Here is a 14,595-nt window from a genome sequence, read left to right as displayed (position 1 = left end):
AGAGACACGAACAGAGGACCAGCAACACACCAGTGCATTCGGCTTCGTCTCCAGGTAAGTCTCTTCTTCTCTTCTTTGCATTATAATCCACGGTACTGTAGCTCTGAATTATAATTCTAGCAAGTGAATTCTAATTCACTTGTTTCTTGGCTCACGCACGCCTGCTACTCAGCCGGGTCACTGGCTTAGGCAAGTGATCAAGCCGGGCTGGTTGGGTCCAGCCCAGCCGTACAGGCTAGGTCAGACTCAGTTCAAAAAAATATATATATTGATTTAAATTTATTTTACTGGTTTATTCACTAACATAGAATTATGAATACCAGAAAAAAAATTTAGGTTACGTAATATTTACCAACATCTGATTGGAAATATCCGTAGTTAAATATTTACTGATGTCAGAGTCAGAAATATTACAAACAAATTATCATAGCATAAACTAACAAACTCTTAGGAATTTAAGACAAAACTAGCAATACAGTCTGTCTTAGACATGACGCTTAAGAGGTGATAATATTTTTTTTTTACGTAACCAATTTCATACTATAAAATCTTTGTTATCAGGAATGACTAGACATGTCAACTAAAGTTTTTATCATCTAAAAAAAATGATTTAATATGACCTTGATTTCTTAAATCTCAAGGAATTTTGTTTGGATTTTGAAATTGTTCATGAATATATCTTTGTTGAAATTGAACATAAAATATATGAAGGTATATGAAGGAAGCTACATTTGACAAATTTATTTCTTTGGAAAGGTTGAGTTTAATTACTAATAGTTAAATTGAAAGCGAGCTTTTTACCGGTAGAAGGGACTAAATAGGATATTTTATTCATTAATTTTGACTTATTTATTTTTATTATATTATTTCTTTGATTGTTAAGATTTTTTAAATCTCAAGGAGTTCTAGAAGAGTTTAATGCACAATATAAAAAAACAAATATAACTTTTAATCGACCATTAGATCAAGTTAATATTTTAATAAAAAAATTTAAAATCTCTTTTTTCTATAGAGATACAATTTCATAATCATCAAAAGGTCAAAAGGACTTTAAAATAAGATCCAAAATTTACTACTCAAGATTTTTTTTATTTTTCTTGTTGTGTCTAGATTCTTTTTTTTTTAAATTTAAATTAGAATTTTTAATTTAATTATAATTTTACCAATTATAATATTTTTCTTCTATTTAAACAGCCTTATAAACTTGTTTTTTTTTTTTATTGAAGATTATTAAATTAGATATTTTTTAATATATCAGAGTTTTGTCGATTAATTTAGAGCGTTAGAAACTATTTTCTTTCTCTGTAATCTAGAACTATAAAACCTTAAAGAATAAGGAACTATAGTCTTTTACTCATGCTATACGTTCGCGTCACTTGTTCACTTCAAGATATAACAGCCTGATTAGCTGTCGTATAACTCTATTTTGTCTCTGCACAAGTGAGAGAGTCCAAAACTCCACTACTAAAACAACTTTGTTTGGCTTATAAAGTTTTCAAGGTATTAAATGCTTTAATTATAGATTTTTAAAATTTTTTTTCCTTACAAACCTTAGCTTTGTTATCTATTTATAGGTATATATTCATGTAACTCATAATTAAGTTAATTAATTTTTGAATTATTACCATATAAATTAGTATAATTATTAATTATCTTCATTAACTTTCATTTAATTTGAAATTACCTTTTATATTAAAATGTACAATTTCTTATTGAAAGTAATTTTTCAGAATTGTATGTATGGGAAATTGTGACTTTCTTTAATCTCAGTCTTTTTTTTCTGCTGGTCTTGCGAGGAGCGAGGTTGAAGGCTCGAAACCTTGGAGGCTGAAACCCTTGTGGGAGATTTGAAACTGTGATTCATTGCATTGGATGAGAGGCCACTACGTACTAATCCCATCAAAAAGCTGGATTTATCTCTCCCATTTATTTTAAAATAATATAAAAATGCAAGTTCTGGTTACCGCGAATCAAATAATTGTGTATATGGCTACATGGAAGTAGATGGAGTAAATTCTCCCGTTCTTGCTCAATATATCTCCAGGATACTCTAACCTTGTAGATTTTAGTGTCACCCAATTTTATGATTGCAAACTGACTGATATATAAGTGTCTAAATTAAGATTATATTGAAACACAATATTCTAAAAAAAGAGAAAGATTAATTACATTGAAAACGTAATGTTTTTTGATTGAATAAAGGTATTGAAAGTTTATTTGCTTGAATTATACACGATGGTGGAAAAATTGATTGCATGTGATATACTACAAGCGTGAAACACAAAATCTTTGGACTTCTCTATCCGATGAGATGAGATTTGAGTTAATAAGTCACTTTGCACTTAATTTTCTCCTTTTGAGGGAAAAAAAATCACTATTAGCTCGCAATTCTAAAACAAGTATTTGCATGAACTCTAAGTAACTTTGGGAGGACGATCCAACCGTAAGAAAAAGACTCATTTATCGTGATGTTGTTTCTAATTTTTTTAAAAAGTGATACATCTTTATTTGATGATTAATCCTATATATATATATATATATATATATTTGTGATGATATCTGAAATTTAAGTCTCAACATATACATGACAAAGATTTTTGTAAAATTGTATATGTCATGTCTATGAGTGAAAGACGCAATTAATGTTTATATAAAAAATCAAACTATCTCTACACTCATGTTCTAACCATCAAAAAGAAAACATACGAAGCTGAACTAATTCCCTTGCCTCAAGTTGGGCTGTAAAGCTCACATAATAAAGCTCTGGTCATTGGGAGCAGGAATAGTCACTGCATAATGGTCTCTTCATGGGGTGTTCATGATTTGTTTTTTGGATTTGTGAATCGACTGTGGAGTGCTTTTTTTCTTTTTCTTTTTTTGAATAAAGATGATGTACATTTGGTTATGGTTACACCTCCATGGATGTGGAAAATCCAAATTGTGTGCAAAAAATCTAGCAAATGATTAGCCACATAATTCTCGATGCATATTCCATGGATGTGAAAAATCAAGCTTTACGACAAGGGTGTAAGTGGATCCAACTAATATTAGGGAGTGAAGCACAGACCATATATATACAAAGAAACATATCCAAGATGCCTATAACATATACCCTGGAACTGGAAGAAATTAACGCGCAGGACTGGTTCTTGGCGATGATGATTGAGCGGTGTGGATTTTAAGAAATTTGAATTAAATAAAAGGAATGTTTTTCTTACGATGATAACAAGAGATCCAATTCGGTATTGCACATATAGGTCCAAAATTATTCAGTTGTGAACCAAGCTCCTCCCATCGAGCTTTAAGTATGACAAATATGCAAAGAAAATCAAAGAAAAATAAAGGGTTACAAAAAGAATTTTTCTAGAAGATATGATCTTTATCTGCATATCCTTTTCAATTATCAAATCATGTAAGAAATACAATTCGTTGGTAAATTTTGGAATTATCTATATAATAATTTGTGATTTCCAGTTGTATCCCTATCACTGCCAATATGAATGCTTTCCATTGACAAGTTACCCTCCAGGACTCCCAAGCAAGCACCCAGACAAGGTGGCTCCTCTTCCACTGCTTCATAGGCCTCGAGAGTCGAGAACATAGAACACATGCAAGCTGGAGAAAAGTCATCGAACCTATTAATTTACTCTAAATTTCGACATTTTTACAGTAATTACAATTAACTTCCACCCAATGGAAATAGAGCAACCCGAATACACACACACACACACACATTACTTTTAGGTTTTTCTAATTATTTGGGGCTCCGGTTCCTTTAAGTAAAAGAAAAAAAAAGAGAGATAGAGACTAAAAGTTGATCAGTCGGGAGTTAACAGATGGAGCAGTACAATTCAACGGGAAAAGGAAAAAAAAATCTAATAATTAGTAATAATGGCCTATGATACTTACATAGGTACTATTTCGTAACTCCATCACACAATCAGTTATGTTTTCTTATTTGAAAAGAAAAGAAAAGGAAAGGAAGAAAAAGGAATCTCGGGTGCTCTCATTTAACATATCTTTGCCTTTCTTCACTGATTTTAACAAATAAACAAACATATATATATATATATATATATATATGTGTGTGTGGTTTTTTTTTTTAGAGGGTATTTGAAAATAATAGTAGTTGTTTTTTAAAATATTTTTTTGTTTAGAAATATATTAAAATATATATTTTTTATTTTTAAAAATTATTTTTGATATTAGCACATCAAAACAATTTAAAAATATTAAAAAAATAAATTTAAAATAAAAAAAAAAAAAATTTTAAAATACTTTTAAAATATAAAAATGTAAAAACATACTATATCTTAATCTTCAAGGAAAAGAAAGGAAAGCTTTAAGCAAATTACCAATCCCGTTAATAAGATAGTATCATTATTATTATGATGTCGAACTTTAGGTTAATATCTTCTTCTCCCATGCCGTGCCGTCACAGCTACTCGTGTTTCCTACTTTCCTTGATATCTCATAAAACAAACAATTAATAGATATAATAATTAGTTGTCACTTTTATCAAATCGAGCATCATCATGGTTATCATGAACTTAAACCTACAGAATCTCTGTATCATCCCTTTCTGGAGATATAATGATAATATACTTGATACATGTACAAGCTCGAATTCACAATATCATACACCATGATCCATGAAATCTGAAATTTTATGGCTTCATGAGTGATCAAAAGAAAATCAGGTGAAGCAGCAAAAGTTATAACAAGTAATTACATCATACAAGTACTCATGAAACCTCTCTCAAACCATCAATGGTGCAAAGGGTTAGGACCGGTGGGGACGAGGCGCTTTTCGACACCATAACGTGGATCAATCTCACTTCGAGCTCGTTTCTTGTGCCCCTCTTCCTCAGGCATAGGTTGTTGGTGATGTTTTTGAAATGGGGTGAAGTCGAATTTCCTAGCAACAACTTTTCTGGTGAGGAAAGGGCGATAAGAGAATGTTGATGATTTGCTTATGTTGTTGATTTGGTCTTTGGTGCTGTTGATCTTGGACTTGAAATTACACAATTCATGAAACACTAACAAGAGAAGGGAGAGCCAAAAAACGACGCATAGAGTGTGAAAAATTCTCAAGGCCATGGAGGAAGAGTAGGAGGAGAAGGGTTTGAAGAGGAAGCATGGAGCAAGAAATGATCAGGAGCGAAAGGGAGGAAAAAATTAGTTTCTAGATGAGGAAATTCTAGAAATTTGACAGCTTGAAAATGTAGGAGAGCACTGAAAGTTTTGCGTGTTCTTTTTTCACCTTTCATGAGAGATTTGCTTGCACCTTTTCATGCTAATTTATTGCTGAAAGAGAAAGGAGAGGAGGGGTAGACCCTTTCTCAATGAGAGTTCCTTATAAATCAAGCATCAAAAAGGAGTCATTATAAGTACAATTGTCAAACCGCGAATTATATTACGTTTGATTATCTTTGTCTTTCAACCGCTTAAAACCAAATATAGAGAGCTAGCATATATATATGTGCTAGCTAGGACCTGTCTAGCTAGTCTCGCTCTCTCTCTAGAAGCATGATTGTGTGGAAGGGAAGATCCATACGGGGTTTGAGTGAATTGCAACTAAATAAAGGGGTGGGGAATATGCAATCCACATTTTCCATGGCTAAAGCAATGTGGGTACTGTTTGCAAAAAGTAAAGGGACAAAGCAACAGATATGGAACTGTATACAATAATGTTATGTTCAAATTCCATGTGTATACAATTAAGTTCTCAAAAAATAAAATAAATAATACATGTATAAATACGAGCGTAAATTAGTACAATCTTACAATCTAAAAATTTGGAAATCTATTCTATATTCTGCAAAAAAAAAAAAAAAAAAAAAAACATGCTGGGACATTAGCAAAATTTGGCAATGCTTGTTTTCTAGGTGATGTTTGGCATTGCAATATTCAAACCATATTTTTTAATTTTAAAATAATTTTTGTGTGTTTTTGAATCACTTTAATATGTTAATGTAAAAAATAAATTTTAAAATTAAAAAATTATTATTTTAATTTATTTTTAAATAAAAAATATTTTAAAAATTAACCTTTACTAATTCCAAAAGAGATAGTAACTATTGGTCATGTGGCTGGAAAATGGGAAGATACCCAGTGATTTGTGCTTTTCAATTATTAATTATTGGAAGTTCAACACAATATTGAGGTTCATTTTTGTATTACAGTTCAATTGAATTTTTTAATTTTAAATTAGTTTTTTTTATATGTTTTAATTATTTTGATATCAAAAATAATTTTTAAAAAATATTTTAAAAAACAATACGAAAATACACTAAAAAATAAAAAATCCTTTACTTTCTTCTTCGCAAATATCAAAATCTTCACAGTATATGTGGGGTACTTGCCAATTGCTACATGGCAACAGCAGTTGCTGCCCCCCTGTGGATAACAGGAACATGTCCTTGATATATTTTCTACAGGAAAGTTTTTAAATTAGAGGAGCCAAGCCCCTTTTAAAATTATTATGACATGAACTTAACATTTTGATTGTACACTTATCCCAATTGAAATCAATTCATTAATTAATATATCATTTATCATATCATGAGTTAGTAAAATGAATTCCGTAATATTAAAACAATGAATTCGGCAAACTTATTATTTCTAGCATTATTTGAAAACCCTCAAAGTATCAAGTGGGTTCGAATGATAAAAGAAAGATTTATTTAGCTCGATGTATAAAGTTTAAAATTAATTTATTATAATCCTAATGAATTTAGCTCAATTAGTCAAGTTCTAAATTTGTTTCCTAGAGATCATCACTTCGAATCTCACAAACCTCGTGGCAACTAGAGACTTGCATGATCATTAACTTCAGGGCCCGTGGGATTAGTCGAGGCATGCGTAAGCCAGCCCAGATATCCACGTTAATAAAAAAAAAACATATTATTGGATTTTTCTTTTATTAAGATAACATACACACACACGTACATATCTTATTAATAAAAATTTCTAAAATTTTGTTTTTGATACAAGTGTGATAAAGATTATTATGTTTATAGATGAAAAAAGCATAATATTTTTTTATTGGGTGTGTGTCAACAGATAATTAAACCAATACACGCCAATTTATAAAAAATAGAAGAAGCATAAATCTTAAAGCATTAATTAATCTTATGTTAGTGAACTAAGATAACTAAATTAATTTAAGGTTTTTATATGATATAATAAGGTAATTTTACATTTTTTTTAACATGGACATATGGAGCCAGGTTAAAAATATTCCACGTACGCAACAAGATTTCAGTTTGGAAAAATTGGGTCTTTTCACTAAGATTTGGACAAGAAAACGTCGAATATCATTTAGCCTGAGGTAATATCACCGGCGATGAGAGGACGGTAACTTTTTGTTCGGGAAACCACAAAATAAAATGTGATTCAAGCAATGTTTGATATGTGAACTCACATGTGGTAACTTTTAAGGGTTTTCAATGTTGATATAATTTAGTTTATTATTTTTTTCTCTTTCATCCTAAAAAGTGGAGATTTTTATTCTTTTCTTTTCTTTCAACAGTGATAATTAACTATAATTAGGTGAATCTAAATTTGTGAATATTTTCATTAACCAGAACCCATATTTTTTTTTTCAAAAAAGTTTATGAAATCACATCCAACACATATCATCCAACACATAGCAAGTTTATGTTGCTGTTATATAATTTAAATTCATCGATATAAATAAAATAAAATGATATTTTATATTAATTTAAAATGAGAAATCGTTACTTTCTTCCCATCCATTATGATAACTATTCATAATAAAACCCTTTTTTTTCCATGAATAGAGAAGCAATTCACCGAAAATATTTAAAAATCTTATAACTAAAAAACTTTAAAATTTGTCATCGTAAGTATTTACATGCACGTGACATATATAATGTTATTACAGTGAGATCCAATGTTAGGTGGGAGTGGGAGGTTGTCCTTCAAGTTGTCAACCCAATTTATTTTATTTTATTTTTTCTAAGAGGAACTTTCTAATCTAAATTGAATATCACCTAATTACCTCACCCAAAAATCAACACTAGGAATTCAAAAAAGAAAAAGAAAAAGAAAACAAAGCTAGACTATGTCCCAGCCCGTGTTCCAGAGTTATTGGGCCGCTACGTGTTGACCCAAACCAAAAACCGACCTGAAATATGATTCTTAACCGCGTAAGAACCCAACAGAATGTAAAATAAATAGTAAATAAACTACCGCGTTTACACACACAGAGGATCGAATGTTTTGCATAAAGAAAAAAACAAATTCCTGATAGAAAGCCTAGACAAGTCGATCTTGATTTCTATAACCAAAATCTAAAATGGTACGCTAATGTCTCTCTATAATAATCGGAATTAGGGTTTCTTTTTGTATTTTCTTTTGTTAATGATTTGGATTTAGGGTTTCGATTTCTATTCTATAATTGTAAACTCGTTCCTCGATGAAATTTTTTTGATGATTTTAATTGAATTCACTTATGAGCTTGATTTTTTTTTCTTACGATTCTAACTTGTTTTTTGTTGATCTATTGCAGTCTTCGCTTGCGGCAGCTAGAGCCGATAATTTTTACTACCCGCCGGAATGGTCCCCGAAGAAGGTACCGAAACCGGGCTCTATCGTATTGTAAATTCGTTAATTTCTGAGCAGAGAGGGATTCTGACATTGATTTTTCTTTTTTTTTTTCCTTTCAGGGTGGGTTGAACAAATTTCATGGGCAACATGCTTTGAGAGAGAGAGCAAGAAAGCTGGACCAGGGTATTTTGATTATAAGGTATGCATTGTGGTTTTGTCTCGAATTTTCATATTTTATGCAAACATTTAGCAGAGGAAGTTTCCGATTCTAGTACGGGTTAGGATTGAAGAAATTCCATCAGTAAAAGATGTAATTTGACTGGAAAATGGAGAATATGTATGCTAAATCAAATGTTAGTTGTTTCTCTGCTCTAGTAACAGATCATGGGGTTAACTGAATAACTGAGGAAAATATGGATATAGAGCTTTTCAGGTTAAAGAAATAATCTTGATTGGAAAATCCCCTTTTTTGTGTTGTTATCGCAATATATTCAAGATTTTTTCTTAGTCTAAATTCATCTAACTTGATGAAAGTTTGACAATGTTTCATATGAAATACGGAATTTTTGTAACCGTGAAAAGTAATAAATATATGGTGATGTTTGATTTGGGTTTATGGTGATGACTGGAGAGGGTGAAAATGAGAGCAAAACATAAAAAAAGATACTGTTGCCGAAGTTCTTTTTCAACAGTTTTTAACTGCTGATCACAAATTGATCACTATGCAGATGAAAAGCCTATATAAGAGGTATTTCAAATGTTTCTTAACTAGCTGCCCAATTTCCACTACCTTTAATTGTATGGCGTAATTTTCTTGCTTTTCAGGTTTGAAATGCCCTTCAATATATGGTGTGGTGGTTGCAATTCTATGATTGCAAAGGGTGTTCGGTTCAATGCAGAGAAAAAGCAAGTGGGAAATTATTATTCTACGAAGGTAACTCTTAACAACTGATTCCAAATGCTTCTGATAATTTTGCATGGAAAACTAGAAACACAACAAAGGAGCACAGTCTATGACCTGCACGTGTGCAACATACACACTTGCAATCATTAGCACACATATGTTCCTACATCTGTACACACACACACACACACACACACAGTCCCTGCTGATATGTTATTCTTGCACACTCTTGATTTTAGTCCACGAAGGACATGCCATCTCCTAGCACCAAACAAGTTTATTCCATGGTGGTGTCTTGTATGTGTGAAAATGGTTCATTTACTTGCTTGTGCACTCCTGCATGTGTGCTTGTACCACATACACATAGGATAGCGAGTCTGCTGGCATGATGTCCTGTTTATAGTTGTTTTTAAATCCTCAGAAAAGCTCATCTTCCAATCAATCTTGAAAGCACTCGAAAGTCCGTGTGCATTAAGCTTAGTGATTCTGTGTGTTATTTTTATATAATTTTTATATATCTCTTTTCTTAATGGCCTGTTCTTGCTTTCTTCAGATATGGAGCTTTACCATGAAATCTGCATGCTGCAAACATGAAATTGTTATCCAGACAGATCCAAAAAATTGTGAGTATGTGATTATTAGCGGGGCTCAACGAAAAAATGAGGAGTTTGATATTGAGGATGCAGAAACATTTGCTCTCCCTGCTGATGAAGGTTGGTATTTACTCTGATGAAATTACAATACTGCTTTGTAAGTCTGCATGGAATACCAGTCCGTCATTTCTTATTGGCCATGCAAACATAAACCTTTTTTCCTTGACCCAACAGCTTGACTTCATTCTTTTTTTCCAGAGAGAGGCAAGCTTGCTGATCCATTTTACCGTCTTGAACATCAGGAAGAGGATTTGCAGAAGAAGAAAGAAGCTGAACCCATTCTAGTTCGTCTTCAGCGGGTATCGGATGCCAGGCATTTAGATGACTATTCCCTCAACAAGGCTCTTCGTGCCCAAATGAGGAGTCAAAAGAAAAGAGTTGCTGAAGAAGAGGCCACTTCCAAGAAAATGGGTCTTGGCATACGCTTGCTTCCGACAACTGAAGAAGATGGTGCCTCTGCAGCTCATGTGAAGTTCTCTTCCAAGTTTGACAAAAATAGGAAGGATAAGCGAGCATTGATCAGTGCTGATTCAATTTTTTCTGGGTCATCTGGTTCTTCCATGTCCAATAAGAAACGTTTGGAGCTAGAATCCAAGAGAAGGAAAATCAGTGCCTCTGCAGCCTCTAATTTGCTAACGGGGGGATTCAAGCCATCATCGTGGTCACAGGGTACTGTTTCTGGCAGCAGGCATAAGCAAAATTCCATGAGTGCCAGACTTTTTTAGCGATGGTTCCCCGATGTTATGAAAGAGCCGATTCTTTTCATCTTAAGGCTTTAGATCACCTTGTTTGGATAGGACTTTTTTTTTGGGCCATCCTTTGCCTAGTGTAAATGGCTCTGGATCTTTGTACATACGAACTTACTGCTTGGTTTGTCTTTTTCCCTCCCCTGGCCCCTCTTGTCTAGGGATCCGTATATTGGATGTGTAACCAGTGTTGTGTGCACTTGTTTCAATAGTGAAATGAAATGACAGTGTTATCGAAAGATTTCTGGCTGTCTTCCCTCTCCCACCTCATTTGTTTTACGATCAACTAGCGTATATTTCATTTTTATTGCATTTCTAATGGTTATTAATCCGTGTCATCCTTCCCAAAATGATTCGTTGTATACCTGTAAATTGTAATTTGAGGCCATTGTCATATTCTTTCTCCATTTGTCTTGGAAAGGGTAGGGAAGCCAATGTAGTAAGAGATTTTGAAACTCTTGCTTACTTCATTGGTTCATTTAATTGGCCATCTCCGTGCCTCAAAATGTTTAAAAGCTTTCTCTCTCCCCTGTTTGTGTTCAGCTTTGTGGGCACACCTGAACATGTTTCAAACAAACAGCTGCTCTGGGGTAGATCATGTCAAAAAGAGTAATCAGCCATTGATAAAATACGCAGTCACGATATGGAATACTTTTCACTGATTTGGAGGGTAAGTTAAAATCTAAAAGAATCTAGGAAACCACAAAACATGAGATCACGCACAGAGCCATTCCATACCATCCCCTTTCCTGCATGCCACGCCCGAAGGCCCATATTTTAGTAGAATTTCTTCCATTTCCTCTCAATGAAAGAAGTTAGCGAAGAAAAATAAAAATCAAACAGGGACGATGACTTCCTTCTATCATCCAATACATACTACTCTCCCTGTGCACTACCCTATAATTGACAAAGGAAGATTTTTGGTCAGGCAGCAGTGTAGGGATACTTTCAAACAACAGTTTCTGTCCAGTTTTCTGTGCGCTTTTATTCCCTCCAAGATTTGGTAACTGTATAGTTTACAGAATCCCTAAATGCAGACGTGCGTAGACACCGGATCAGGACAATAAACACTGCACGGACTTAATTCATAAATTCCGGATCATCAACTTTGCACAGTAGTGCTGCAAAAATAAAAGAAGCAAGCAAACGAAGCAGACAGATATCATCATTTTAAATCTCTCCATCCATAATCTACTCTGCACACTTCTTTTTGGCTTATTTACCCACTCTCCCCCTCAACCAAAAGAAAGAAAAGAAATGATCCTGCACAAGCACGATTCTTTGTCACAGAACAGCAATTAATGCAGCTTTAGCACCGTAACCGGCAACAAGGCTATGCTACACCAACTGTAAGCAGTGCACCTAACACTACCATAAGATCACGCAACTGAGCCAAAAGAATCAGATAAAATCAAGTGACCCTTATAAAAAAATACTCCATACAGTGATATGCCAGGTACGTGCTGTCAGTGATTGTTGTTGACTTTACTAGCCTATCATTCGTCTCCAATTCAATTTAACAGAATGAGGAGGCTTCTTTCCTTTTGGCTTCACGCATAAACAACACCACATACTTTCTCTTCTCACAGTTCTCTCCAATAATGGATGCTTATGGATAATGGAATTTGCAGATGGCAGAGGTCCTCTCTTTTCCGGGCTTTTTGCTTCAACAGGATCGCCTGATGAGCTGTCTCTTTCCTTGGCGTGCTTATTCGATCAATATTATGGTGCACCACTTTTCATCGTTAGTAATTTTTCATGTTTGATTTATACATTTATTTAATTATATTACTCCATTCTAATTATATGATCATCTTTGTTTTTGTAGAGTTTTCCCATATACTAGTATGGTTTAATTTATAACTATGTTAAACTCCCAGAAGAATATTGTCAGGAGATCAACCAGCAGCTTACAGAAGTACTTCAGGTTGGTTCGATCGATCTTCATTGTTTATTAGTTTGTCTATCTCTCCCTTCTCTCATGTTTCATGTTTAATTTTACATGCAATTAGATAATAACTTTTGAAGTAGCAGGGATTAATTAATTGCGGAGATGATAACATCACCAATAAATTATGTTAATTGATTTAATATCATGATTTTATTGCATTTTGTAGGAATCAGATTTATTATTAATTATCGTATTGTTTAAATCTTGAATTTAAAAATAGACGTGTAATATGATGTTTGCCTCACATATTAGATACTTAAATACCCATGGTTCCTTGCAATTTATATGGTATTTTTAATCTAGGATTAATAAAATTTCACCGTATATAATATGGAAGTATTAAAAAAAACGAATTAATAAAAAATGATTGATTTAATAATTTAAATATAATCCAACCATGAGTGGTGTCTAATTATAATTAAGCCATGTTATCCTTAGTCTCAATTGATATACAAACTAATCCAAAGTTAATTTAACTATCAAACAAAAAAAATCATAGATTAGTTATGTTAATTCATTTTTAGAGTCTCCATGTTATCCTTTTCAAATATATTTTTAATAGATGGAATTGGAAAAAAAAATTATAAAAAAGAAAAAAAACATAAATATGAATATTATTAAATTAAGTACAAACAAATAATTGTTTTCGTACTACATTCCAAGAAATTATAGCTCAAAACACCAACAGTGTAAAAAGTCTTCCAAACAATAATCGATTCTTTCAATAATATAAATCAATAAAGAAACATAATTGTTTTTCTTTAAAATAAGAATGTTAGGATTCATTTAAGAAAGGGAGAGAGTCAAAGAATACTCTAATAATTTGTCGTGAAAATTACCATACTGAAAACATAAGAATGGATAATTTGAGGGAAAGAAGGATATTAAAACAATTATATGTTCATGAACATGGTGACTATATTATAGATAATTAAGATTTAAAATAACGAGATTTAATATTGACTTTCTTAAGCTAAAGAGATAATTGGGTTAAATAAGAGGACTTCGAAGCTCTTGGTTGATGCCATTTTATACGAGCATTCAAGACTCTGTAGCTTCGTTTAACATATCAATCTATCAGTAGACAAGCAAAGAAACTGTGGAGGACGGAGAGTTACCGCATGCATCATGACCAGTCGTTATTATTATTATTATTATATTAACTACTAGCTACTAGCTAGCTAGATAGCAGCCAATGAACAGGCAACTAAATGCATTAGGTTATTGCCTCGCGATATTTAGCAGCAGGCTTTTAATTTATTAGTCGTGGTAGCTGGTACGCGTACGGGAGCCACCCGCTGCTAATACCGCTTACACAACACTATTTGCTACCTTTAATGATAATCTGAGGAGACGACGACGGCGTAACAATTACTGCTTTAAATGCTCTGATCTGGGCAACCTGAATTCACTTTTCCTAATTTGTCACTTGTTTACTCTTTCGAGCTAAACGTGGATATTATATTACTGTTCATAATTTCACTAGCACTCTCACTATCATTGTCATTACACACACTCAAGCCAGTTTAAATGAACTTCGATTAATTCTGTTTATACACACACACACACACACACGATTTTTATAAGCTTCGTCCTCTAAGTAAAAGTTATTGAGAACTAGAAACAACATATATCCATCCATAGGATTCCAAGTGACTGGATCAATGAAAGTTTAAGATCTATTAAATGATATCTATATTTTTCACAAACATTCATATTTTCTATTTGAATTTTCTTATAAAATTTAATTCATAATAAATTTTACAT

The 14,595-nt window shown here is 32.6% G+C and overlaps 1 protein-coding gene across 1 annotated transcript; it reads left to right on the top strand.

The window, feature by feature from the left end:
• The first annotated feature begins 8,187 nt into the window (after positions 1-8,187).
• On the top strand, positions 8,188-11,116 carry LOC7489372 (uncharacterized). The gene is made up of 6 exons (XM_002315926.4): positions 8,188-8,326; positions 8,537-8,599; positions 8,694-8,773; positions 9,400-9,508; positions 10,032-10,191; positions 10,330-11,116. Exons 1-6 carry the CDS (start codon positions 8,324-8,326, stop codon positions 10,854-10,856), a joined length of 942 nt encoding a protein of 313 aa, XP_002315962.1. The 5' UTR covers positions 8,188-8,323; the 3' UTR covers positions 10,857-11,116.
• Positions 11,117-14,595: the final 3,479 nt, after the last annotated feature.

This window comes from Populus trichocarpa, chromosome 10, assembly GCF_000002775.5.
Source record: "Populus trichocarpa isolate Nisqually-1 chromosome 10, P.trichocarpa_v4.1, whole genome shotgun sequence".
NCBI lineage: Eukaryota > Viridiplantae > Streptophyta > Magnoliopsida > Malpighiales > Salicaceae > Populus > Populus trichocarpa.
This window is presented reverse-complemented; position numbering and strand designations above follow the sequence as displayed.

Excerpts from the sequence above, each read along its gene's own strand:
- LOC7489372 (XM_002315926.4), top strand. Across the intron at positions 9,509-10,031 it reads GAAATTATTATTCTACGAAG|ATATGGAGCTTTACCATGAA; the intron begins GTAACTCTTAAC and ends TGCTTTCTTCAG. Across the intron at positions 10,192-10,329 it reads TGCTCTCCCTGCTGATGAAG|AGAGAGGCAAGCTTGCTGAT; the intron begins GTTGGTATTTAC and ends CTTTTTTTCCAG.